This window comes from Pavona decussata, unplaced genomic scaffold, assembly GCF_977016875.1.
Source record: "Pavona decussata unplaced genomic scaffold, jaPavDecu1.1 SCAFFOLD_25, whole genome shotgun sequence".
In the NCBI taxonomy this organism is placed as follows: Eukaryota; Metazoa; Cnidaria; class Anthozoa; order Scleractinia; family Agariciidae; genus Pavona; species Pavona decussata.
Window position 1 is genome coordinate 2,550,793 of NW_028145448.1, and position 25,573 is coordinate 2,576,365.

The following is a 25,573-nucleotide window of genomic DNA, read 5'->3' on the forward strand; positions in this document are numbered from 1 at the left end:
TTAGTCCCTAAGAGTGCCAATTGACACATATAAATGCCATAACTCTTTCAAGATCTACTCATTAAAAGGATGAAAACTTAACCCCCTCCCATATGTGATATGGTTGACTACCCCCATAACTTTTCAACTTTTCCCCCTAGAAGTTGTGGGTCTTTAGACCTCTCTCTCTCTCTCTCATTGATGAACATGTTGAGAACTGCAAAATAAGCTAAATAGTTTAGGGGTATACCTAATATACACAATGTTTGGGACGTTTTTGAACTTTTAAATTTTTATGTTTTAAGGCCATTTATCTCAAAGCCATATCTTTTCTTAGCCATAATTATATCAGTTATGAAATACACTCATGATAAGCTTTAAAATGGTATATCATACATGGAGATTGAGTTTATAGTCCTGGATCTGGAGAAAATGTTGTTTTGCTGTAGGAGTTAAAGGGTTAAGAGACTCAGCAGAACGGTGGTTTCAGTACCAAATGTTTAAACCTTTTTGCTTTCAATTGATGTCTTTTTACTCTAGAATGTTTTGGGGTTTCAAAATGTTGAAAGGCATGTTGCAGCTTTCCTCAGTTGATCTTTCTGAAATCTCTCCTTTTTTATCAAAAGTGCATCCAGTTGGAGGTTGAATCTCTGTTTAAATCTTTAAGTTATCTCTGAAAATTATTTCTAAAAAAGTTCAGGTTTAAGGTGTCCTCGATCGCAGCTGAAAATTTGCAACTGAAATAAGAGAGTGTTGCATTGCAGCTACAGCTGTAGGCCTTTCTGAGATATCAACTTTTTTTTGTCCAGTCTAATATGTTGTATCAAATTAAAGAAGTTCCTGTGTAAGTTATCTCAGGTCAAGAGTTTGCTTTTGTAACTGATTACATTCATACATGTACATGTACTGTATAAGCTAAATTGTGGTGCCAAGTAAAAATATTAAGACTTGTCTATTACTTAACATTTTTTTTTTACCAGACTAGATTGTAACTGGAATGCCAGTTTTTTATTCTTTGGCCTTATTGTCAAATAAATAATTATTAATTAAGGTTAATGTTACTAACAGTTGTTAATGATATTTACTTCTTTTATCCACAGAGGCATGGGTTGAAGTCCAAAAAGTTGTTATTTTATGACTTGCTTCAGACGCTGGCTTTCAAACACTGTGATGGCGTTGTGGACATTCAGGTGGCTCCATCATCAGACAGCACTGACGCAGTAAGAACAATTTTTGGTTATCAGTTTCAATTTGTACGTGTAAAATAGTAAAAAAAAAAATAATGTACAGTGTGCATGCAAATTGCATAGGGTACACTTACTACCAGTTAGTCCTCTCCTACTACTGTATCGGAAGTTTCAGAAAGAGTTATTTGTGTGTGAATAATTAACAATTATTCCACGAGCGCGCATTGGATATGGGATGATAGATAGCCAACGAGGCGCGTAGCGCCGAGTTGGCTATAATCATCTCATATCCAACAAGCACAAGTGGAATAATTGTTTTATTAAAAACAATGAAGAAATATTGCTAGATCTTACTGAATTTCGCTGTGCAAGAATAACTAGCAGACAATTTAACGGTCGCCATTTCTCTTCCATGGTATAATGGCTCATATACCATGGCTGCTAAGCCAATCAAATTCCTCGAATTGCATTATACAATGATTCAGTTTTTAATAATTGCTCATATGGGGACCTACTATAGGCATGCAGGGTGTTATAGCTGTCATCTGTCTAAGAAGTAATAATTATTGAAAACCGATTCTTCAGTTGCAGACAAGAAATTTTATTCCTGAGGCTTTGGGTGCTTAATATGTAGCTTTTTTCTCCGTTTATTAGCACGTGACTCCACAAGGCACAAGGTTATTATAATTTCTATTAGTTTGAAAAGTGTGGAATTCTCCTTTAATGGATTGTTAACTGATTATTGCAGATTGTGCGCCCAAAATTGGTGAATGCTCGGTACTGTGACAAGTTTGCTCACGTGCGGTGGAAAGATGGTTCCATCATGCATGTTCACGTCAGTGGACCGATACACAGAAACTATGAACAGAGAATTCTGTCTGCTCTGGACTCGTACAAAAAGAGGTAAGCAAAAAGCCTCTAGCTTCTCTCCATAAACATACGGCATGGAATCAAAATATGAACACAAAGACATAAATCTGAAGAAAGTTAATGCTGGAAAGCTATCCAGCCAGCTTAAAATACTAGAAACATAGGTATCAAACATTTCATCTACACCTTTACAGTATGTCTACATTTATTTCTTCGGTAAAATCTTTACAGATATCGCACCGACTGAACTAAAAATTTAAAAGGAAGTATTTCATACTCAAATTTACACGTCAGTCCTAATAGACTCCTTTAAACCAAAATGGAAACAATAATATTTTACCATAACTCAGGAACAATGACTAAAAGTTAATTCATACTCTTGTGGGTGATATATGTGCATTTATGATGTATTCTTATATACAGGAGAGCACCCTGTCCCTCCCTCAAGAAGCTAACAAGGGGTTGCAAGAGCCACAGAGGCTTGCAAAGAAAAAATTTAGCGACTGAAAAAATAGTGAGGCCCTTTCCCTCGCTATTTTTCTTTTCACCACTCTGCACAGAGTATTTGACTGTGCGAGACTGTGATAGGCAAACAAAATTTCTGTCAGTAGGCACCACACCTAGGCAACAGTTACGCGTCTTTTGGGAGTTAATTTATTTTCCGTGTCGTGTTTGGTTTTTCTTTTTTTCAGAATGGAGTGGTTACAGCAAGGCAGTAGAGAGCTGTTTGGAACGATTATTGAAGACCAGGTTTGTACAAGTTTACCAGAGCATGATACATGTGCTCCCTGTGGTCAAACCGAAGAAACCAAACAGAATTTTGATAAAAACGGGCAACCATAGACCACAGACTTATTCAAAGTCCAGTCACTTTCAGTGTAGTACAGTCTTACTTAAAACGGAACTTGCAAGTTCTTGGATCATACAATACACGTACTTGTCCATGTAACTTCATTGCTTGTGAAAAAGAAAAAGATTCCGCGAAGGAATCAAAAGCTTGTAACGCTTCAAAATGTTTTAGATCGTGAAAGCTAATTTTGTTTTTCATTGCCTGTGTTCCAATTTGCGACTTGGTGGTTCATGCTTCTTTATTTTGCATAATCAACTTGAGTGTGGCTTTCCTTGGCAGTCTTGGACAACGGTGAGCACCGAGTGTAAAAACTGGGATTTGTTAATTTTCAGCAATAACATAATTATACTCTGGCCTGTGGTGAAAATTCCCGTTTCTTTTGTCCTGCAGGTGGCTGTGTTAATTGATACATCAGCATCCATGGCTTCAAGGTTGTTTCTTGTGAAAGATAAACTTTACAGACTCATGCAGGTTAGTGTATGCATTAAAGGGACTGTTGTGTGTTGTGTTGTGTGTCAAGGTCATTGCAGTCTTTTGTTGAATCCAATTAAGCCACGTTTTTGAAATTGGTTCTTTTGTGCATGCGTTCTCAGTCTTGCAACTGTCCATGTGTGTCCTCGTTTATTTTCGACTGCGAGCAGTTTCTGTCTTCTCCTATAAAGTTCTGTAACGCGGACGATGGATCTAGCAAGCGGCGAAGCCGCGAGAAACGCGGGCACAAATCCCTCCATGTTCACTTTTTTTATTTTGCATAATTTTCCCGTCACTTTGCGCGCGTGATCTGAGGGAAAAAGTAGGACTGCCCGCAGTCTACTTTTATCTGTTAGTGATTTTAATCGCATATACATGTTGCCGGTTCATGCCTCCTTATGTTCATTCGTTTCTTAGTTATTTCAACGTTGCATTCATTTGTGTGTTCCTGCTAGCCGGTACACAGGATAATTATGTTCCTGCAAGCACACTTACTTTTATGCATTAAATATTATGGTGGTCGCTCATTTGTTTGTCCATTCATTTGGCCTTTTTGCTTTCTAGTTTGCGTGTTTGTTTGTGTTCGTGCATCCGTTTATTTCATTGCTAGGTAATTTGTTTGGACCATTTAGTCGTTTTTTCAGTTGTTCATTGGTCAATTCATTTATTCAACACTTGTGGTGCTGTAAAAACACTAAACATTACATTACATATTGGTATCCCTGTGCAATAGGCTTGTGCACCCTCCACTGTTCGTCTATCTCCGTTAACGCCTGCGCAATTCGTCTGTTTTAGGAACAGCTACGTCACAAGGTGAAGTTTAACCTCGTGAAGTTCGATACCAGAGTGCAAGCATGGAGGGATAGACTGGTGGATTGCAACACACATGTATGTATTTGAAAAAAGAACTTATTAATGATAATTAAATCTAGGTCTTCCCTTCGTTAGCCTGCAAACGCAGACGTATTTCCGGCTGTCGCTTCTCTCCGCCGAAAAGTAGCCTTTTGTAACATGTTTGCGTTCAGTGAAGCGAGCTATGAGTATGTTCCCATGAAAATCAATGGACATGTACATGTATGACGTGGCGTAACTTTGCGACAGGAATTTCTTGCATATTAATTAAGGAAGAAGAAAAACAATTCGCGCAAACGCCCTTCTGAATACTGTTGGGTTTAATGGACGGCTGTTTCAAAGCAGGTGTAAATGATTGGCAATTATTCGATTGAATTGGTCAAATCAAATTGGAGTAAATTTGTTTAGCGCATAATTCCATGACAAGATGATCAAATAATGCGCATTTACAGCATGGCGGCACTTTCCAGATCAAATTGGGATTTGGAAATGTTGGTTTTTGTGGAGAGGTGAAAACTGGAGAACCCGGAGAAAAACCTCTCGGAGCAAGGACAAGAATCAGCAACAGATTCAACCCACATACATGACGCCGAGTCCGGGAATCAAACCCGAGCCACATTGGTGGGAGGCGAGTGCACCCACCACTGCGCCATCCCTACTCCCCCCTGTGTAGGACACTTTATCCGAGTCAGAATAAAATAGACTATGTAAAAAGGAAATAATAGGGTAGTTTCAGCTTTTTGATGCTCTTGGCAGTTTTGTTTTATTCAACCTAGTGCTTCTCAGCTCAGGAACTTTTGTTCAACTTTGATACCTAGCTAGTACCTTTTCAACTTCTATAGTGCAGCGTGTTTTTATTCCATACCAGTAGATAATTTTGTTCCTTTTGGTACCATGGAAATTCAGTGTAATGATCATTTTTCTCTCAGAACCTTGACAATGCATGGCAGTGGGTCAAAGGACTCAGCACAGGAGGCTCCACAAACACACTAGCATCTCTGAAACTTGCTCTGGCTGATTCACAATGTCACGCAATTTACCTTCTCACTGACGGACGGCCTGATCAGGTGTGCTGCCTTTGTCTGTTTTAGCTGTTCTTCCTTGTTCTAATTAATTGCTAAAATGAACACAGTAGTTATTAAGTACTAAAATATTTGAATTTTTTAAAATTATGAGCCTTATTATTAAGATGTCCGGAAAGAAGATGATAAAAAACGCCGAATTGCTAAGAATCAAATTCCTATTGCAATATGGGGGTGAGATACCGTAAAGTCCCTGTTATAAGCCCTGGGTTTATACAATTCCGTTAGGAGTTTTGGGTGAGATTATACCTGGAGGGAGGGGGGGGGGGGGGGCTTAAAAGTGACGGTGGCGATTATTGTACCTTTTAGGGGTTAAAATTCGCGGTTTGGTACCCCAGGTTAGGGTGGTAAAATCTAAAATGGCTTCCGTCAGAGGTATGGTGGTACCTTTTAGGGTATTGAGCCGAAAATTATGAGAGAAAGTAAATGTCAGTCAGCTGATTTTTGTACCTCTTAGGGGTGAAAAATTTTACGGACCACCCCCCCCCCCCCCCAAAAAAAAAAAAAAAAAAACAGAATTCTGATACATTTTAGGGGTTGTTTTCAAATTTCCGACGATCATCCCTGTCACTTTTATACGGGGGTCCCCCTCCTAGGGACTCACGTCACCCACCACCATTTGATTTGATTTCTCGTCATGAATTTTACGAGACATTGGACGATAAAAAAGCAGTACATGCAACGATTACACACGTTTGCTTCAAATAAATCCACTCGGTTAGTCTTTACTAACTAAAGTATAAGTTTCCCTAGTTGTGTCTGAAGACATTTTTCACATGTAACTCCTAATCCAATGAAAATGTCCTTGTGTTTGTTCCAGCCGCCATCTTCAATCTTGGCCCAGGTGCAGCTGTTGAACCCAGTCCCTATTCATACAATCTCGTTCAACTGTGCTGATACTGAGGCTAATCAGTTTCTCTGTCAGTTAGCAGCTGAGACAGGAGGAAGGTACGTCATGTTAACACACTCTTCATGTCCTATTTTACCACTGTTTATCCCATGCGCTGACTGGGTGTGCGAATACTTGCTGCCATCTAGCGTCGTAGCTCAGTCGGTATAGCAACGGACGAAAAATCACGAAACAACATCCAATCAACACAACGCGACACAAACAAACAACGCAAAATAATACGATACAATACAACACAGCATAACACAACACAGGAACAAAACAATACAACACAATATTTAACGATTAACATCCAATCAATAGATCCAGTAAAACACAACAGAACGGAACACAGTCATATAAAAAACACAACAAAAACAAAGAAGAAGACTAAAAACAGAATACAAACAAACACAACAACACAACACAGCACAATACGATAAGATGCGATGCCATGCATACTCAATTTTAATTGCGTTACCGACCAGGCTCATTTATTTTATCCGGCCAATGTTAATTGGCAGTGATATTATTCTGAACAATTTAATTCCGAAACAATTTCTGTTTCTTCGAAACAAGTTTAATTTGTCTCTGCGTTTTATGTGATTGTTTTTTCATTTTTGAAATTGGCCAGGTTTCATTACTTTTCCGAAGATGGATACGACGTAGACGGTCCCAAACCATTTGAGGTAATTACATGTACCTTTTTTCTAGTGATTTCCAGCATCTAATTCTTCTTAAAATATTGTTAATACTAAGACAGGCAGTTGAGAAATGAAACTCTAGAAAGTTATCGCCATGAAACTCTAGAAAGTTATCGCCGTTGAGTAATTGCCTCAAAATCAAAAAGTCTCAGCTGGCAATACCTTAAATGTGTGGATACAGCTAAAAATGTGTATGTTCGTCTTGTCTCCCTCGCAGCCTTTCTGTGTGTTGAAGAAGATATTTAGTATCTTAAAATGTTTTTTTTTTTATACACTGTGTTGCCAATTTGAATTTTAGAGTGAGGATCTTCGCCTTCTGAGAGAAGAGATCGAGAAAGGTTTGGCAGATTTGCGCAAAGTGACCATGGTACGAAACGAGTGTGCGCAGCTTGATTGGTTTGGTTCCAATACCGGACGGTGCTCCAAGTAAGTACACAGGGTACCCATGCAAGCTGTTTGTGTGGCTCAAGTATAATGAATACCAGCAATTCGATGCAAAATAACTATTTACACAGAATTAACCGCCTTTAAGCTCATTCAAAATATGAACGGTACATTAAAATGTTTTGTGGTGATCAAAATCCAGTTTCCTCCAAGGGCAATGCTCAGTAGGAAATTGAGTGGTTTTCTCTCGGCACTTAACTTTACGCTGTAGCGTTAATTCTCTGATTTCTCAGCTGTATACTTTCACGAAAAATCGCCTTTACCTCTCACTTTTACCTCACTTTTGACTTTTGGCCGTCTTTATACCAATCGTTGGACATAGTGTCAAAGGTGGTATGACCTAGTCAAAGGCGAGCTTTTTGTCGAGATTAAAAGCAGCGTAAAAGTGTTGTCAAATGTTTGTTTGACTTGTGCAAAGGTACCTTTCACGCGTAACAAAGGTATAATACCCTTGATGCATGTTAAAGGGCCGTCAAAGGCGTTTGTTTCGCGTCCTTTGGCACGCTTTTGATGCTAATCAAAAGTCAGAACCTCCAACATTACTTATACCTCGAGATTTGTCTGTTTTACTTCAACAGAAGCCATCCACGATCAGTAAGCGCTTCTACTCACAGGCCATTCTCGGCAAAACACACTGTGGCACCCTCCCCACCCAGCTCAGAACGATCCAGCAGTGCCAGGGTGCGCCCAGCTAGTGCCAGACCTCGCCCAGCCAGCGCCAAACCCCGCCCTGTCAGTGCCATGCCTCGTTCAGCTAGTGCCAGACCTCGCCCAGCCAGTGCAAGGCTGACGTACAGTAGTCACAGGGATTACATTGTGAACACTGCATGCCGGGATATACCGCAATCTCCTACCCAGGCCTCCAGTTTCAAAGTAGGCGAAACGAGGACGAGTCAGTTAAGACTGAGTCTGAGAAAGAAGAAGAGTGATTGGATGCTCAAAGAGACAAGGGAATACATCTCGAAGAGACCAGAGGATTTTAAACAACGGCAGCAGAAACGTAAGAACTTGCTCCTAACAAGTGTGTTTGAAACTTTAATTGTCTCTCTGCTCTGTTATCCTGGCGTTATGAGGCAGAGTATGACAATACATCAAACTATCGATTTATCACAATAGTGAGAGTTCCAATAGCAATTATATCGATAACAATCAAAGTAACTATCGATAACTATCGCAATAGTTTTTTTCAATTATCTATGATTTCAGTAGTTATCATCAAATCATCTCCCGTAGTCCTTTTTTCTGTGATTGAAAAATACATCCCTCGTTTTCTGCTCATCAGTGTTTTTCGTTTCCGTGAAACCAGGAGCATTAAAAGTTAAATGCAGCTTTGCCTTTATGTTTGTTTGATAGTTGCTTATTCCAGGGCCCTGTCTGCATTTAAAAATGTGACAAATTAGGTTCTGTATCACAGTGCATGATCTGACATTGAGTGAAGGCAAAAATTACAACATTATCGTGATGGTATTTTAAGTATCACAACACAATCGCGAAAGTCGAAATGACCTCAATAGACACCCTTAGCGGCCTTATGCCTCACCAGGGGCGATGGAGATGCGTGTGAGTGTGTGTCTGTTATCCTAGGAAGTTCAGCAAACGTGCATGTACTATTGTAACATTTACGTTATGTTTTAGGCAAAAGTAAGAAGAAAAATGGTTCATATTCACAAGACGATCTAAGGTAACTTTACTAGACATACTTTGTTGAAGGCGAGCAGAAAAGGCAGTTCTGTTTAGGGAAGTGGTCAAAACTACTATACACGAGCAGGACCCACCGAACCACAAAATAGATGGTGGTCTCTGCCTGCACTCTCGCTCCCCCCCCCCCCCCCCCCTCCCCTTACCCCCCAACCCCTTTCCTAAACCTCAAAAGATGGTGTCTTTATCACATAGCCGCCCCTCTAACCAGCAGTAAAAAATGACAATGAGATTCAAACCTCGGTTTTCTTGTTTATGTAACAAGGTGGGTGATTCTTACTAGTTAAATATTTGTGTCAACTCAAATTTTAAAGCCAATAAAATTTTGTCGATAATGTTCATGAGATAGGCGGTAACCTGCCTACCTCAGACAAGGTGAGTCCTCTTCGAACGCACTTGTTATGACCAGATCTCTTAGTTTAAACCCTAGGCCGGTGGTGATAACCTCAGAATCAGCTTTAAATTCAGTACACTGAAAATGCAAGGAACAAATTGTCGCCTTATTTTGCTATGTGCTCTTAGCAAGTTCTACCTCGGTTATTTTTAGCTTCTCTTGTAGAATTCATTGTGATAACGTTGTGACCAGAAGGATCTGGTATTGGGCGTTGTTTTGTTGATTTTTGACCAGTTCTAATAACCAGAACACTCACCATAGGCAAATGTTTCAACCAGTTCAACTTTTGTTAGAAGTTTCAATTTCCCTAAATATGTGATTATTACTTACTAATCTGGACTTTTCTGTTGTCGTATTGCAGTGATGTGGATCTGACAGTTAAAAGGTAACCAAAAATATGTCTACTTACCTGCCAAGCATTACCCTCTACGAATACTGCGCATGCGTTCTTTTTCCGAATATGGCCCCCTCCGAAAATCAGCTCCCTATGCTTACATCTTAGATGCAATGTAAGCCCATCGATTGTTAGGGTTCGTGGGTTGTTTAAAGTTGTTTTGGGCTTTCAAGACCAACCATATTTAACAGCCAAAAATCCATCCAGTGACAAGACCCTCTGAAAACAAGAAGACATTGGTAAACAACAAACAGCCCTCTCTAAAACAAACCCCAAAACAGACATCTTTTGAACACTAGCTTACACCAGGTCTTATATCCGTTACTCGTTCCTCATTTGTGCGCGGAGAAAGTCTGAGCATCAGGCTACAGCAGCCAAGTATTGAACATTTTGATTGACTAGTTTGCGTTTAAGTTTAAGCTGCGATGAATTTTGAACTGAATGCTTTTTTTTTTGTTTGTCCAGATGGCTAAAGAAACACGGCCTGGCGGCGAGAAAGCTGACTATCTTGGACGCCTTGGCGCCGACTGTGATTCCGCATAGTACTAAGTATGTGCCAATACTAGACAAGCACGTCCTCTCCAAGGTTTTTGACCAGGTAAACTTGATTGAACTTAACACTTGTCTCCCTTGGCAAAGTCGTTTGACATTTGAAGAATAACGTCCTACGATATTTCATCTGCTTTTCTTTGTAACTGAATTTGGTAACAAAGGAAACGTAAAAGTTTGGAAAAATTTTATTGATACATTTCAATAGCTCTAGAATAATCGTTTCTCCTGTTTGGTGTTAAAGAAAGAAAGATGGTTAACTTCAAGCAGCTCAGTTATATAGCAGGGGTAGGAATTTAGTAAGTAAACATGGTCGGAATAATTTCGAGAGATGCACAAAAATTTGCACATTTTCTTTGATGCATTTTGATAACTCAAGAACAATTGTTTTTCCTGTGCGGTGTTAGAGAAAGAAAGACGGTTAATTTTAAGCTCAGATATGCGTATAGTATATGTGGCAATTTAGTTAGTAAACACGTGCGGAGGAACTTCATAAGTTGTTGCCAATCTTCGGAAATCGCCGAACAATCATCGTACATCATTCTATCATCTTCGGGAATGTTCGGAATGATTTGAGAGATGCATAGATAACTTTGCTTATCATTCCCTTTGCCTTCGCTTATCAGCTCAGACATATAGTATGTGAGGTAATTTAGTTAGTAAACACGTGCGGAGGAACTTCATAAGTTGTTGCCAATCTTCGGAAAACGCCGAACAATCATCGTACATCATTCTATCATCTTCGGGAATGTTCGGAATGATTCGAGAAATACATGGATACCTTTGCTTATCATTCGAATGGATGATACTCATGTTTTCTTGCTGTAGGTTCTTCCTTTGGCGCATACATCAGGAAGCAACCGAGATGAAGTCCAGCTAGTGAATCCTCAAGGAGTAAATCTGAAGGCATATGAGGCTCGACTGGAAACAGCCATTGATGATTATACCAGGTAATCACGATTCCGTGATACAAATCGGCCAATAGTGAACAAAAACTAAATTTAAAAATTCCAATATTTCTTTATAAGGTATGATTATGATATAATTGGTTGAAAAAAGTGATGCATTATTTAGCCAGTCACAGACCGTAGTAAACCAGATCCAAAGAACATGTGAATCACGTTTGGCGACTCTTCATTCACTCTATCAGATTTTTACATTGACCAATAGTGCAAGATGCAACATGTATAGCTGTACACCCCAGCTTCTCGTCCCTAGAGCCCCCCCCCCCCCCCCCCGCCCCCTCCAGTCTTTTAGCCAGTGGGACCTTGGCACGAGAAACGGAGGACTCCCCGCATTCTCATCATCCGTCTGATGAGGGACAAGAATGGAAATCGATCGAGTAGCTCGCAAAACTGCCAGAATTTTTTCCTCCTGTTTTTTTCCTCCTAATAAAAACGCGGGAGGACTCTGGTAACGCGAATTGCATTCAGGTCCGTGAATTACAGAGCTGAACCGACCGTAAAACCAAATGGAAATACAAATAATGCAAGAGTGGGTGGGGATGCGAAATTTATCATTAAGTATTATAGTCTTCCACCTGAATTTTATTTGTTTGTTTTTTTTTTTGTTTCAGACGTCTTGATGAACTGGTGTTCGTTTATCTCAGTGACGAAGAAAGAATGAAGTGAGTGGGTTCGCAATATAGATGGAAATTCTTTGAACCAAATGCGTGCTCTCACTGGTTGTTTTTGTTGGTCACGTGGTAAAGACCGAATTCAATTGTTAGTCGTGACTGATTCAAGAATGTAGACGACGAGCAGCCCTTATTTTTCACAGGGATAGTAAAGCGAGGGAACCACGCGCGCGCGAGAAAATTGCTTCCCGCGAGGAGAAGCCACGCGCGTCGCTAGTAGTCTATCAGGAATTTGGCGTGAATGAAATACATTTTATTTTCATTTCAAACCTGAAAGTTGACACACCTTTGTGTTAGTTGCCTCGTCGGTAGCGTGTGGTGAAAGGGGAAAAAAGCGCGATGCAACAAGTTCAGGGTATATTTGGTCTTGGAAGAGAAGCTACAATAGTCTAGTTAAAACTCTATGAGTGGCAGTCATACAATACACTTTAGGTCAAGAGTTATAGCACATGCATTTCATTTCTACAAGCTAAACCACATCTTCATCTTGCTCAGGTACCCTGAAGACAGTGTGCCATCATTTCTCAGTAACAAGGCGTCCATGATGGATGATTTGGAGAAGCAAGGCTGGCCAGTCAGCCCAGATGATATCAATTTACTAGAGAAAGAAATACAGCAAGCTGAGACATTCCTGCTTCAATCTAAAGACCTGCGACAGAAATCCGAAGAGGTAGAAAAGAAGACGCTTGTTGTTCGAGGATAAAATGTTGCATATAACTTTTCAATGATCACCCTGCTAAGCTTGTTTGTGCAAATTTATGTGTAAATTTCTTTCCTATTCTATACATCGAGTCCGCGTTGCTTTATGCAACAATTAAACTTACATCAAGTCACCATCATTTACAGAGCAAGCAACTGAATATCTCAAGAAGGCCCTCTTTCTTTCCTTACATCCCTGAAAACAAACTCCTCTCAATTTCGGTAAACTTGACTTTGATTTCGAGATATAGAACGCTTTAAGGTCAATTCTTCTGGTGAGAGGCTTTTCTCGGGTGAAATTACATTTCCACTGTTTTGGAACTGGTTTGAAATTCTGATTCAAAAAGGATTTTGAGTTGACTTGTCCTGTGTGAATTTTCGAGCCTTATTTAAATTTTCTCTTCGCCGCCAGGCCTCCCGAGAAATAGCAGAACAGCAGAGGAAAGCCCGCGAAGAAGCAGAAAACAAGCGAATAGAACAGATCATGACAAAGGTAGGTAGGCAATTACCTGAGGGAGGGGAGGGGGCTCTAGGAAATCACGGTGGACGTTGTGGTGAGAGCCCACCCCTCCCACAGCTTTTCCTTTGATGATGCCTCTCATCTTTGCCCCGATGTTCCGCGGCTTTACTCCCTGTGTGAAAGCAAAAATTTCCAAAACCAATTCTATGAAAAATTCTTTGAAAACCATGTGTTTGATCTGGCTTTGCCCTCAGTATAGAAAACCTTTCCCGCAACTGTGCCAACAGAACTAAAAAGAAAATCGCTATCTTTTTCTTTATGCAAAACCCAACGCTTCTCTAATTAAAATTTTAATATTTTGTGTTAACTTAAATTGACACATTATCGCATAAAAAATGAATGACAATGATTGTGTTTATAAATGAAGACGAAAATAAGAAAAGTTTACAGATTGAGAATAAAACAGTATGCCAGTGACCGGGTTAGAAAGTTTAAGAGGGCAAAGTTTATAAACATTAAAGGTGAACTTTTGCTATTAGACCTTATAATGGCACTGGGAAAAAACTACTTTTTTTAAAAACGCTCCGTTCTACACTCCTGCTGTTTGAGTTTCTAGTAAAACTTCACGTCCTTTACAAAGCTGACATTTTTTCCTTGTTTGAAACAGGCTCCGAAGCCTTCCCCACCTGCCCAGTCCACCTCCAACAAAAATCGCCTTCTGAACCACAAAGTCCTGGCGCGGAGCGAAGTGGACGGATTCTACTACTCAGGCGCGGTGTCGCGGTGTCTGAACTCGCGTTATGTCGAGGTTGACTTCCGGGACTTTGATCGTCAGGTGGTTCCCGCCAGATACGTCATCGCCATGCAAGGAGCCCGGCCTTGCCCTTCTCTTAAGGTACAATTACTTAAAGCTAACGACATCGTACTGTTCCGTACCGCTGTCATCTTACTTTTTAGACGGTGTTGCACTAGTCCATGCCTTGTCCTTGCTTTGTTTTCTTTGTTTGACAGCTGAAAACCAGGGATACTTTATGAGATGCAAACTTTATATTTTCGAACGCGATCGTTAAAGCGCGTAGGAAACGACGAGTAACTAGTGTTTATGGTTCAGTGAAGGTGAAAAATGTATGAGGAAATCCAAGTGGGCTGCAAGATTTTGTCCGAACGTTTTAGCCCTTATTTCACCCCTTATGAGACAAAAGCTCGAAACGTCCCATAAAATCTTGTAACCTGTTTTGATCTCATCCTACATCCTGCTTTTTTTCACCCTGACAATTTTGTGAGGTCGTGGCATCTACTCGCAGATTTAGGCTTTTCTCCTGTTTGTAATTTGTTTTTTATCTTTCCAAGATAATCCAGTTCAGTGAAGATGAAACGCAAGATGTTAGTTTCACCTTTGAAATTTGCAGGATTAAACATTGCTGACCGTCTCCTGCTTTCCCTCGATACCCTCCCAAATTGCTTTACAATCAAAATTCAATTTTACAAACCATAAACCAAGGCCTGTAGTTCCTTTTTATGTAGCTATCGCGCGTGTGTTTTGTCAGGTGGGTGACTATGTGCTCGTGAAGACCCTCGTTCCGCGCGAGGAGGAGGATGACGAGCTGAGTGACGGAGTGCAGTGTTACGTGCCGGGGATTGTTCAAGTTGTACCGCTGCGGAAATCTACTGCAACCAAGTGTTATACTATACTGCGGTTTAATGGCAAGAAGGTTAGTAGTATGAACTGTTTTATATTTCAACACAATCCTTATTTCTTTGTATTTAGCTCGACCTGCGAGCGCAGTCTAGAACACGAAGTCTGGAGCTAGTTAGTGTTAATAATCAAAAATAAGACCGGAGGGTAGCCCAAGCATGCGCGTAAGGTTCTCGGGGGGGGGGGGGGGTGTATCCTCATTTTGGGGAGCTCCGTGCCTCCCTCCCGATCTTTTGAGGCAAAAAAGTTTGCAGTTAGAAGCTACTTCTCTTCAGTGTAGCAGAGAATATTTAGTGGCCGCGACCACACTTAAATGACTCTTGTTAAGCAGTTTTTGAGGTCGTTTCTTATTTTGTACGATTAATACAAAAAGTCAAGAATAATTACTAACGATAACAAAATTATATTTTCAGGCAGATTAATGATGGCAACAGGACTTCATGTCGTCCAATTCGGTCATTAATCCTCCCAAAAATTATTACAGTACGAATTAGACTCCACCCAGTCCTATCGCTATTATAAAGGTGCCTGAAGCTTCCATTGATAAAAGTAAAAACCGTTATCACTATTCTAACGATCAAGCACGTTCTTTGTGGTCTTGATGTTTCTTTTTACCTTTTGGGCGTTGATAATTTGACTTCGGTAGTCACAGGGTTATTTTAAAATGCTGATCTTGTAGGATCTTGGTCGTTCAACTTTCTGACACGTAATTTGCTTCTTTATTGCATCCTTTTAGATCACGTCTTTGAGGAATGATCTGGTCAAGATTTCAAAAGCACGCTACACGTTCGCTTGTCGCTACATCCGGGATGCTTTACTCTCCGCTTATCGATCGTAAGTTGATTCAAATGGAATTAGACTGCGGTACACTCAAGAAAACATTTTTCTATTTGTGTTTGTACTTTCCTCGCTCGGAAATTAAAAGGTGGAAAATAAGTCTTATTTTGCTTGGGTAAATCGAAGTTTTCTCCTATTAAGCTAATCTTTTGTTTGTTCATTTTCAGAACAACACCGTTTGGACTATACTCCAAAGATGCTGAAGACGAAGCTGCCTTGGACGATAAAGGTAAAGTAAAACATTACAGCAGTTCGTGTGGATTTGAATTCATCTCATTACCGACATTCGTTGTTACTGATTTTAGATGAAGAAAAGGGAGATGAATCCCCTCGGAGCCAAGTGAGCAGTCGGGCCAGCAGTCGAGCCAGCAGTCACTCAAGCAAGAGCAGCCGCGCAAGTGGCCAGGGACGGAAAAGTCGTAGCAGAATCCGCAGCCGCAGTGCAAGCCCCGGTGCAAGCTCCGCATCCTCCTCCAAAGGGGTGACACCCCGTGGGATAACAGAGGAGCGACGATCCTTCGAGGAACTGAAGAAGGAGCTTGAAGAAGAGCACAGGAAACAGCTGGATGAAGTGAAGGGGAAAATCGAGGAGATGCAGAGGAAGCTGGAAGAGGAGAGAGATCGGCATCAGAGGGCGGCAGAAGAACTGAGGGAGAAGCGACGAGAACTAGACGATGATCAACAGAAGTTCCTGCAGCAGCAGATCGATGAACAGAATAACAGGTTTGATTCTAAGTTTGATTATTATTTTTGTTTATTTATTTATTTATTTATTTATTTGTTTGTTTATTTATTTATTTATTTATTTATTTATTTATTTATTTATTTATTTATTGTTTTTGCTTTTTTGCACACAAAATGAGCAGAGCAGCTTTCAACTGAGTGTCGTAAAACGGACCAAAGTAATGTTACTCTGGCTAATCACAACAGGGGCAAACAACGCTATGAACCAATCAGAACTCGAAGCAAATACATGTAACCGGTGCCAAGCGCGGGAAAACGCGTGCAGGCAAGTCACAATTGCTGCTCATTTGGTTGAGAAATTGGCGCGAGTTATGTTAACCAATCACCGAGCGTAGTAAAGCAAAACAAAAGCAAACGCAAACTCAGTTGAAAGAATCGCGCTAATAGTGAGTTGTATCCAGTTGTCACGAGAAAAGTTTCTTGAATCCTAGACGGAAGTCGAACCGATTGCATTCCAACACCCTCCGTGGGTTGTTGAGTAAATGCATGTGACAGTCTTAAATTTAAAAGATGCGGTTTGTTAGCTTAATTTTGAAGTTAACCGCTTTCTTTGAATTTTTACAAACAGACAAAAAGAGATTCAAGAAGAACAAAAGCGACTTCAAAACCAACAGGAAGATCTACTGAAGAAACAAAAAGAACAACAAGAACAGCTTCTGATGCAGCAATACAGCCAGACACAGCAACTACAACTACAGCAACAGCAACTCTTACAACAACTAGCAAACAATCTGCAGACTCCGAGACAAGAGAGAGCCGAGCGGCCCCGGGTGCAGTTGCCTGATTTACCCCCAGTCTCCCCTCCGAGATCACGGTCGATATCTCCGCCCAGTCCCTCGTCGGCTCGCTCATCTCCTCGTTCTTCTCCTAGAGGTTCGGTCAAAGGGTCTGAGAAATCTTCGTCCAAGGGTAAGAAATTCGCGATCCATTCATAATTGAATCGTATTGAAAACAGAAGGCGCAATGTTATGTTAAATTTCATTCCAGTTACTTGTTTGGTCCATTTGCTATGCAATAGTCAAAGCAATCAAACTGATCGGTTGACGTTTCGACCGAAATGAAACCATAGCCTACATGGCTGCGGAGTGGTAGTTAAGAGCCTTAACAAAAACTCGAGAGACTGACGTAGTAAGGTGATTAGTTTCTAAACAAACTGTGGTGCTGCGTGTGAATTAACATTACCAGTTATTTTTAAGGTCTAGTGGTGTTGCGATCCCAACACGAATTTCCTTCGGGAAAAAGGTATCCAAGTTGGTGTTGTAACCGGAGGAAACGTGGTTTTCAGTGGGCGTTGAACGACAAATTGTTTCATTTCTACGTAGCTTTATTGGTTAAGCACTCCACTTAATCCGTGTTGTATTATTTCATCCCTAGGCTCGCCTAGCTCGAAGAAAACGTCTGACAAATCTTCCACTCCTCAAAACCCAGTGGCGGAATCTTCAAGAGCAACCTCTGCTCGGTCTCGATCGTCGAGAAGGTCTTCTCGTAACAGCCCGTCGCCAGAATCTGATGACGAACACAAAGAAGAGGAAGAAGGAGACGAAGACGAAGATAAACAGTCTAAGAAAAGTGAGAAACGGAAATCATCAACATCGTCGTCATCTTCCTCGTCATCATCATCGTCATCGTCATCATCAGATACCTCAGATGATGAAAAAGACGAAGACAAAGCTGAAGCTGTAGCCCCTGCTGGCAGCGAAGAGGAGCCCCCTGCTGTCCAGATTCACGTATCCAATGGAAACGAAGCGTGTCTGCTGACCAAAGGTTCTCACGGGCTCTTGATCTGTAAGTTGGTGAAGTGTAAAGTCAATATAATGCCGAACTTAACGGGAACCCCAAGTATTGACAGCTTCTATCTTTTTCTGGTTGTTCCTTTATCTCTTTTTTGGTGAATTTAATTGTACAACCTATAGTACACTTGAGGCCGCTTTATGATGTTTTAGCTCAGATTCACCGGATGTTTGGCATGTTTTATCCCCTGTCTTGTGTTTCGTCTGCGATAAAAACCTACTATATTGGTTGACATTTCCGTCGTTGCTGAATGTGAAAGACAACCACAGTTGTGGACAACAAACAACCTAAACAAAGCCGCAATATTTAGCAGTTATTGGACGAGGTTGAGCAAAATATCGTGATTTGTCAGTGGCGAGCAGATCAATTGATTGATCTAGAGACACTAACGAATCACGATATTTTTCGATAACTGAGTTCAATAATTGTTTTATCATTCGATCACCGAGTTTGTTTTTCATAATTCCGAACAACCAAAGAAGTCAAATCACTCTGATATATGACAGCTCAGGGAAGCGATCTGCCAATGTTCACACAAGAGCGTGGTTTCAATTACGCATGAGCGGAAAATTATTTGCAGCAAAACACAGTTGGACAGAATTGCGCATGAGTAGACCATTACTTGTAGGTCACGTGGTTTGCTTTCGGCCAATGGATAGGAAGAACAAATGCATCGAACGATAATTACAATTGTCGCATGGCCCCAGCTAATACTGAAGAATTTACCGTGTTATAATAAAGTTATCCAATCCAATTCTAATCCACGGCTGTTGTTTTTTTTCGTTTCCAGCCCGCCTTCCTCCTGATGAAGACCCCGCGGTAGAAAGTGGCCGCGTACGAAGACCTGTGGAAGTAGGAGAAGAAGTTCTAGCTAGATGGTCAGACGAGGGCTGGTACTATCGAGGTAACCTGCCACCAGTGTAGCGCCTTAAAGGTTCAGATGTCATAATAATTTTCAACTGCTAAAAATTCTTTTAAAGACGTCGCGAGACACGCTACCGACGCCTCAAACTGAAAACATTCATCGGATAGTCTTACCATTCAAAGACCAGAGGTCAGCTGACATAGTAAAGAAACATCTTTCTGACTTTAGCAACAAAATTGACCACATTCTTCAGCCAGTTGTTCAGTAGCCGTAAACTTCGTGACGATCTTAAAGTGCAGGAGCCTAAGCCACCCTTGATTAATCAACATTGTGTTGTGTATCACTTTGTATGTGATCTGTGTGATGCAGATTACGTCGGCTATACCAGCCGTCACCTTTACCAACGCATTGATGAACATTGGTTCTCGGCCATCGGGAAACACCTAAAGAATAATCACCAAGTCGACACAATTGGCGACCTGACAAGTAACTTCACAATCCCAAAGAAATGTCAGGGAAAGCTTGATTGTTTAATATTCGAAATGCTTTGGATCAGAAAGAAGAGACCGAGTCTAAACACCCAGTCAGACTCCATTCGTGCAAAACTATTTGTCTAACGGACAAAACTCCCATTTTATAACACCTCTCTGAATGAACACCGGACAGTTACTTTTAGTCTTAATTTAATTTATTCTATTTCACACCTTTACTTTATGTATAAATTATCTTTTCTGTTGCATTCTTTACTTGATAATGGTGCCAGGATGAAACCGAAACGTCGTTCCGTTTTTTCGCTCATTTTTTTTTTTTTTTTTTATAGTTAACTGTATTTCTAAATTTAATCTTATTAGAAACTAAGATACTGAAAGAAACTAATGAAATCAGGAAACTAGAGAATTCACGATTTGGGTCGACAAAACGCGGTAGTCACGAATGCATCCACCATCTTGAACACGTGCCTCTCACGTGCTGTTTTCGTTGATGGGAATTTTTTGAAGAGTCAAACAACTACAATTCTTGTGTGCAGAAAGTGGAGAAACAATAAATACTGTAGAATTTCTATGAGTCCAGTATTAAGACTGAAGCAATTAGAGGCTAGACTTGGTTAGCATTGATGATAAGATGTTGCTTTACTCATTGTTTCAGGCACGGTCCGTAAAGACTGTGAAGACGGGAGTTACTTGGTGGAAGACAGCGTGGGGGACTTGGAGCAGATCTACCGACCTGACATCATCTCAGATTCTGATGATGCCGATAGTGAGATTAGTGTACACGATCCAGTGGTAGCACTTCACCCCTCCTTCCCTTACAGCTATGCACCAGGTACGAAATACGTTTTTGCAAATTTGGCGTAATAAGGTTTAAGCACATGTACACCGCATGTTAATCACGTGGAGGCGCGGTGGTGTAGTGGTGAGAAAGTCTGGCTTTCATCTGGACGATCGGAAGATACGAGGGTCGGTGATTAAGGAAATCCTTTATTTAAAGCTGTTAGCACTAAATAGTGAAAAACGCTAATGAGCTTGTAGCCCTGTTTGTAAAACTAAATCAATCTGGAAAACTTCAAAGGTGAAGACTAACAATATTCTGAATAAAAAAAAAATGATGTTGAGAACTACCGACAAAATTGTGGCAAGGTTAATTGTTCGTTAAAAATTTATTCCTGAGGGCACGTTTAGAAGATTTAAGAGAAGCTTGTTTGTTTAGGGGAGAAGGTAAACTGTTCTAGATTTGTTCAGCTTGAACTACATTGTAAGAATGATTTTCCACCTTCTGTTGCCCTGTTAAATGAAGTGATTTATTTATTTTGTTGCCTTCTCAGGGACTGTTCTTAGAATTGAAGGCAGTGGACTGTACGTGCGACATTACGATGGAATAGAGAGTATTATACCGCGAGAAGAGTGCTATTTGATAACGCCGGACAAGTTTGAGAAAGACTGTCAGTATATTCTGCAGTGTGAGGAGAGTTTGGTCGGTCAGGCTGTTGTGGCAAGGAACGAAAAAGACGGCATGTTCCATCTTGGTGCGTAATTAGAGCTGGCGACTGGTCTTAAATATTCCCTCATAGAGCGGTTTTCAATTGACTGTCGAAAGTAATTTCGTGTTTGCTTTGGTTTTTCTTTACTACGCTCTGTGATTGGTCATCAAAATTCGCGCCACTTTCTCAACCAATAAGAAGCAAAACCAAAACCAATCGTGAATTGCTCACACGCGTTTTTCCGCGCTTGGCACCGGTTACATGTATTTGCTTCGAGTTCTGATTGGTTCACTGTGCTGTTTACGTCAGTTCTGATTGATTAGAGTGATTGCTTTGGGTTTGGTTTTACGACACTCAAATGAAAACCGGTCTATTTCATCAAGTATGGAATTCATAGTTATTCCTGTCTAAGGGCCCTCACAGACGGGAGGCAAACTGTTATCGATAACTTTTTAGTTGTCGATAACAAAAAAGTTATCGATGACAAAACTGGTTGATTTAGCAACAGAACGGGAACGTCATTTGAGGACGTTAGATCTGGGTGCGCGTCTATTTCGACTATATATTGGCATTCTTGATGCGCGCGCCGTTGTCAACTGACGTTCCCGTTCTGTTGCTAAATCAGTGTGTGAATCAAGTTATCGACTACAAATGATAAAAAATAAAGTCGTCAGTTTTGTTATCGACAACTCACTTTCTCTCGTCGTTGGATAAGTCATCGATTACTGAAGTCTATTTTTGCAGCGGCCGACATTTTCTGCACGATTTACACATGCGTATTACAAGCAAGTTTCCAGGCTCCCTACAGGTTATCAACAACTATACTTTTCGTCTGTGGAAACGCAATACCGAGCACTAATTGTCATCGATTCAATTTTAAAAGTTGTCAATTGAAAATAGTCGTCGATAACAATTTGCCTCGTCCATGGAGGCCTTAAGGTTCCAATCTAGTCTACCCCAAAGGAAGCCCTCATCTCCGCTTCATTAACGTCTAGAACGCGGTCAAGGTTAAGCGACATCAGGGACCAAAAAGCCGTTTCTGTGCCAATCAGTGAACATAGTTAAGCTTGAACTTCTTAGTAGATGTTATAATAGAGGTACTAACGATCGTATGTTTCTTTAGGAACTGTGCGAGAACGTGTTGGTAATGGTCGACAGTACATAATCGAGTGGGCTGATCAGACAGTACAGTTACAGGTACAGAAATGTTAAGTGTCTTGTTCTAAGGGGTCGATCCAGGCGTTTTCTATAGGAATAACCAAACTTATGATAACATCGTGAAAGAAATTTGATGTTGTGTTTTAAGCCTGTTGCCGAATAAGCGATAGATGTATTTTTTCAATCAGTGACACAGGCATACTCGGAAAATGAAAATCCGAGTGCTCCCAACAGGAATCGAACCTAAGACCTTCCAATGACTCGTTCGGATGCTCTTCCACTGAGCTACAGAAGACGTGTAGGAGCTACATGTAGGGTTCATGTGACAAACATCCTTCATACTACTAGGATTTGAATGTCGATGAGTGGAGTATGCCTGTGACACTTGCTGCAAAAAATACATCTATCATATAATATCCTTTGCACAATAGGCAATAAAGTAATTTATATTTGTCATGGTCACTCATTCTTTCTACGAAATCAATTTCGTTTCACGATAAAATGAATTTGGTATTTAAGACTGAAGTCATGATCTATTTTGAAGAAATCTGAAACGTTGCTCCCTTGTGTTTGTCGAAAGATACTGTATAGATTTCATCAATGCCAGGGACCACAACAATAATTTTTTTTCGTTTCATAATAAGTACATTTGATGGACTGGTCCAACAGGTAGCAATTGCAATTTAACTTAGGCGGACTAGTCATACATCAGTCGGAAGGAATGAACGGACATTTTTGTAGACAAAGTGGAGAAGTTGAGATTTGAAATGGGGTTCCAAATTCCGGTTCCTCCGAATATAGGCCATTTCCGAGTTGCTGGGAACCTCATTTTGAAAGCCAGGCTAAGTGCAAAGTTTTTGTTATGAAAATTAGTTTTCATTCACATGCAAACAAAAGTAATTTTCATATGAAAAACTTTGCACTTAATAAGGTTCATATTGAGGTTCACAGCAACTCGGAAATGGCCTATTGATACCCTATACAGCCAAGGAAGTTCTTTTCGAGAGTCTTTTGCCCAAAGGAATTCCTACAGGCGCTTGAGAACCCCAAACAAATATCTATAAGTGACCAAAATAAAATTCCTGACTTTGAGTGACCAAAGAAATACATTTGCCACTGTTTTTCCAAATTCGTTATGTCCTTGAAATTCTTCCTTGTTTGTGTTACATTGGTTTGTAATGTATATTTAGCAAATGGGGTAATGCTTAGAAACGTATTATGTCTTCAGATTAGTGCACTATTAAGAATTTAATTTAATTTTTTTCTTCAGAGTTCAGGTTACATCTTTGGCGCTCACACAAAACGTCGCCCGCTGACGATGGGTGATCGCGTGCTCGCACTCTCAGATCCAGGTAGGGAGAATTTACGCATAAAACTTGCTAATGAACGGCTAAATAATTTATATTGTTGTTGTTTTTGTTGCCTTTTGGTACTTTTACGTACAGTAGATCAGGATGTGTCAAGAAAATTGGCAAATATTGCGCTTTCGTGTGTACGGTTGTATCAAGCATTTTCTTAACGACTCTTACAAACGGAAACATATTGCCAATCGCTTTGACTGCAGATATTGCAAGGACCAAATCAGAACATCTTAGCAAAAGTATACAACCAGTGCGAAGCGTAGGAAATTATACAGCAGGGCGGGCAAACGAGTGTAGGCACACGCGCAGCCGAAGCCGAAGGAAAACAGTGCGGGAATGTGCAACCGGTGCCAACCCCATAAAAACAAGCAAACGGTGCTAAGTGTAGGAAAATATCAACTGATGCTAAGCGCAGGAACACGTGCAACCGGTCGTTAGCGCGGGAAAATGTGCAACAGGTTGCAAGCGCGGGAAAACGTGCAACCGGTTGCTAACGCGGGAAAAACGTGCAACCGATTGCTAGCGCGAGAAAACGTCCAACCGGTGCTGAGTGCGAAAAATAATGTAACCTCTCACAGCGGCAAGGCATGCATGTCGTCAGGTTGATTGACTAGAAAGTGATTATATGTAAACAGAAGATGCTATTCTAATGGTGTTTTCTTTTCTTTTGTCTTTTAGCTTTGTACGTGTACTTACCGGGTTGGGTTGCTGGATCAAATGGTCGCAGACTTGTCATCAAGTTTTGTAACGGCAGAAGGTACGTCACTTTTGAGTTGAAAGTGAATACTACCTTCTCTGTCCTTGCACAACGTAACAGCACCTTGAAAAAGAACTGCTAAACAGCTTTCATTTGAATGACTAACCCTAACCCTAACCCATGTACTCAAAACTGCCTTAAGCCTAACTTATGCAGCATAACAAACAGCACCATTGGAAAGAACGGCCACAATTCCTTTATTGATACACAGGATCATGTTTACAGCCATATCACACAACCATGGAGTTGATTCTCAGTAGAATATTTTCTTCTTACATGTTGTGTTGTTTTTTTACAGCTCAAGTCATGTGGACCCCTTGCAGTGTTTCTGGCTGTCACGTGACTATTACGACCGCATGGTGGAAAATTATCGGAAGTTAAACAAAGATAGATAACACATTAATTATCAACCGTCTTTCGGCTCATCGGAAATATGGCACGATTTTTTCCCTTTTTCAAATTGTAAAAAATACTTTTGGCAAGAGTGTATTATAGTTATTTGACTGTTGCGTTTGCCATCTTAAAAACCCTTCAATATAGCCTCACTATTAGCATGCAAAATCTCCTGGCTGTCCTCTATGCATTTCTTATGCTACTAGTTGGGGGAATTTGTGTATACATCAAGACGTTTTTAGCGATCTTTTCTTCATTCTCGCGACCTGTGTGTTTGGTCAAGGAATGATATATTACGGATGAATTAGATGCTGCTCACAGTAGCAACAGGGGCATAAGTAAAAACAGATCATTAGAAACTTATGCGCTTGTGAAAACTAAGGCCGCCTTAGAACAGGGACAAGCAGTAACTGTCGCAAAAAGTGGATAGTGGACCACTTTGAATTTAAGGTGTAATATTTGCAACTCACTTCCCTCTAAATATCAATGCAGCCAAATTCCTTTTCCTATGTTTTTTACCTTATCAATTTGTGGGAAAATACAAAGCCATTTGTGTAAATATGGGTTTTTTATTACATGTAAAACACGATTCTCCTGTGGATGTAAATAAAAAGTTGTTTATGCCTTTGTTATCGTGAAAAAGTCTATTGGAAAATGCTATCAACACGCCTGCAAAGAATACCATCATTTCATAATCATGGTATCCTGATATTTACTTCCCGTGTAGCAGACGTCTTTTTAAAAGATTAATTTCGTTTCAGAGTATCCTAATATTTAGTTCCAATATAGCTGAGGTCTTGTCAACGGCTTTGATTTCGTTTGAGGGTATCCTGAT

At 40.4% G+C, this 25,573-nt stretch overlaps 1 protein-coding gene across 2 annotated transcripts in view; it reads left to right on the forward strand.

Moving 5' to 3' along the window:
* Positions 1–25,365, forward strand: part of LOC146485786 (von Willebrand factor A domain-containing protein 3B-like) — a 34,497-nt gene extending 9,132 nt beyond the window's left edge. For both annotated transcript variants that reach the window (XM_085103155.1, XM_085103156.1), the window contains exons 12-42: positions 1,080–1,199; positions 1,915–2,069; positions 2,729–2,786; positions 3,277–3,357; positions 4,153–4,245; positions 5,139–5,276; positions 6,112–6,239; positions 6,815–6,869; positions 7,183–7,310; positions 7,907–8,328; positions 8,964–9,009; positions 9,782–9,805; positions 10,280–10,412; positions 11,192–11,313; positions 11,940–11,990; positions 12,495–12,669; positions 13,111–13,191; positions 13,826–14,053; positions 14,706–14,870; positions 15,591–15,688; positions 15,859–15,920; positions 15,997–16,414; positions 17,004–17,344; positions 17,810–18,220; positions 19,017–19,130; positions 20,238–20,414; positions 20,914–21,114; positions 22,193–22,266; positions 23,498–23,579; positions 24,267–24,345; positions 24,644–25,365. In XM_085103155.1, coding sequence (XP_084959281.1) covers positions 1,080–1,199; positions 1,915–2,069; positions 2,729–2,786; positions 3,277–3,357; positions 4,153–4,245; positions 5,139–5,276; positions 6,112–6,239; positions 6,815–6,869; positions 7,183–7,310; positions 7,907–8,328; positions 8,964–9,009; positions 9,782–9,805; positions 10,280–10,412; positions 11,192–11,313; positions 11,940–11,990; positions 12,495–12,669; positions 13,111–13,191; positions 13,826–14,053; positions 14,706–14,870; positions 15,591–15,688; positions 15,859–15,920; positions 15,997–16,414; positions 17,004–17,344; positions 17,810–18,220; positions 19,017–19,130; positions 20,238–20,414; positions 20,914–21,114; positions 22,193–22,266; positions 23,498–23,579; positions 24,267–24,345; positions 24,644–24,740 — 4,557 coding nt within the window. In that variant the 3' untranslated portion in view covers positions 24,741–25,365. The remainder of the gene's footprint in view (positions 1–1,079; positions 1,200–1,914; positions 2,070–2,728; positions 2,787–3,276; positions 3,358–4,152; positions 4,246–5,138; positions 5,277–6,111; positions 6,240–6,814; positions 6,870–7,182; positions 7,311–7,906; positions 8,329–8,963; positions 9,010–9,781; positions 9,806–10,279; positions 10,413–11,191; positions 11,314–11,939; positions 11,991–12,494; positions 12,670–13,110; positions 13,192–13,825; positions 14,054–14,705; positions 14,871–15,590; positions 15,689–15,858; positions 15,921–15,996; positions 16,415–17,003; positions 17,345–17,809; positions 18,221–19,016; positions 19,131–20,237; positions 20,415–20,913; positions 21,115–22,192; positions 22,267–23,497; positions 23,580–24,266; positions 24,346–24,643) is intronic.
* Positions 25,366–25,573: the final 208 nt, after the last annotated feature.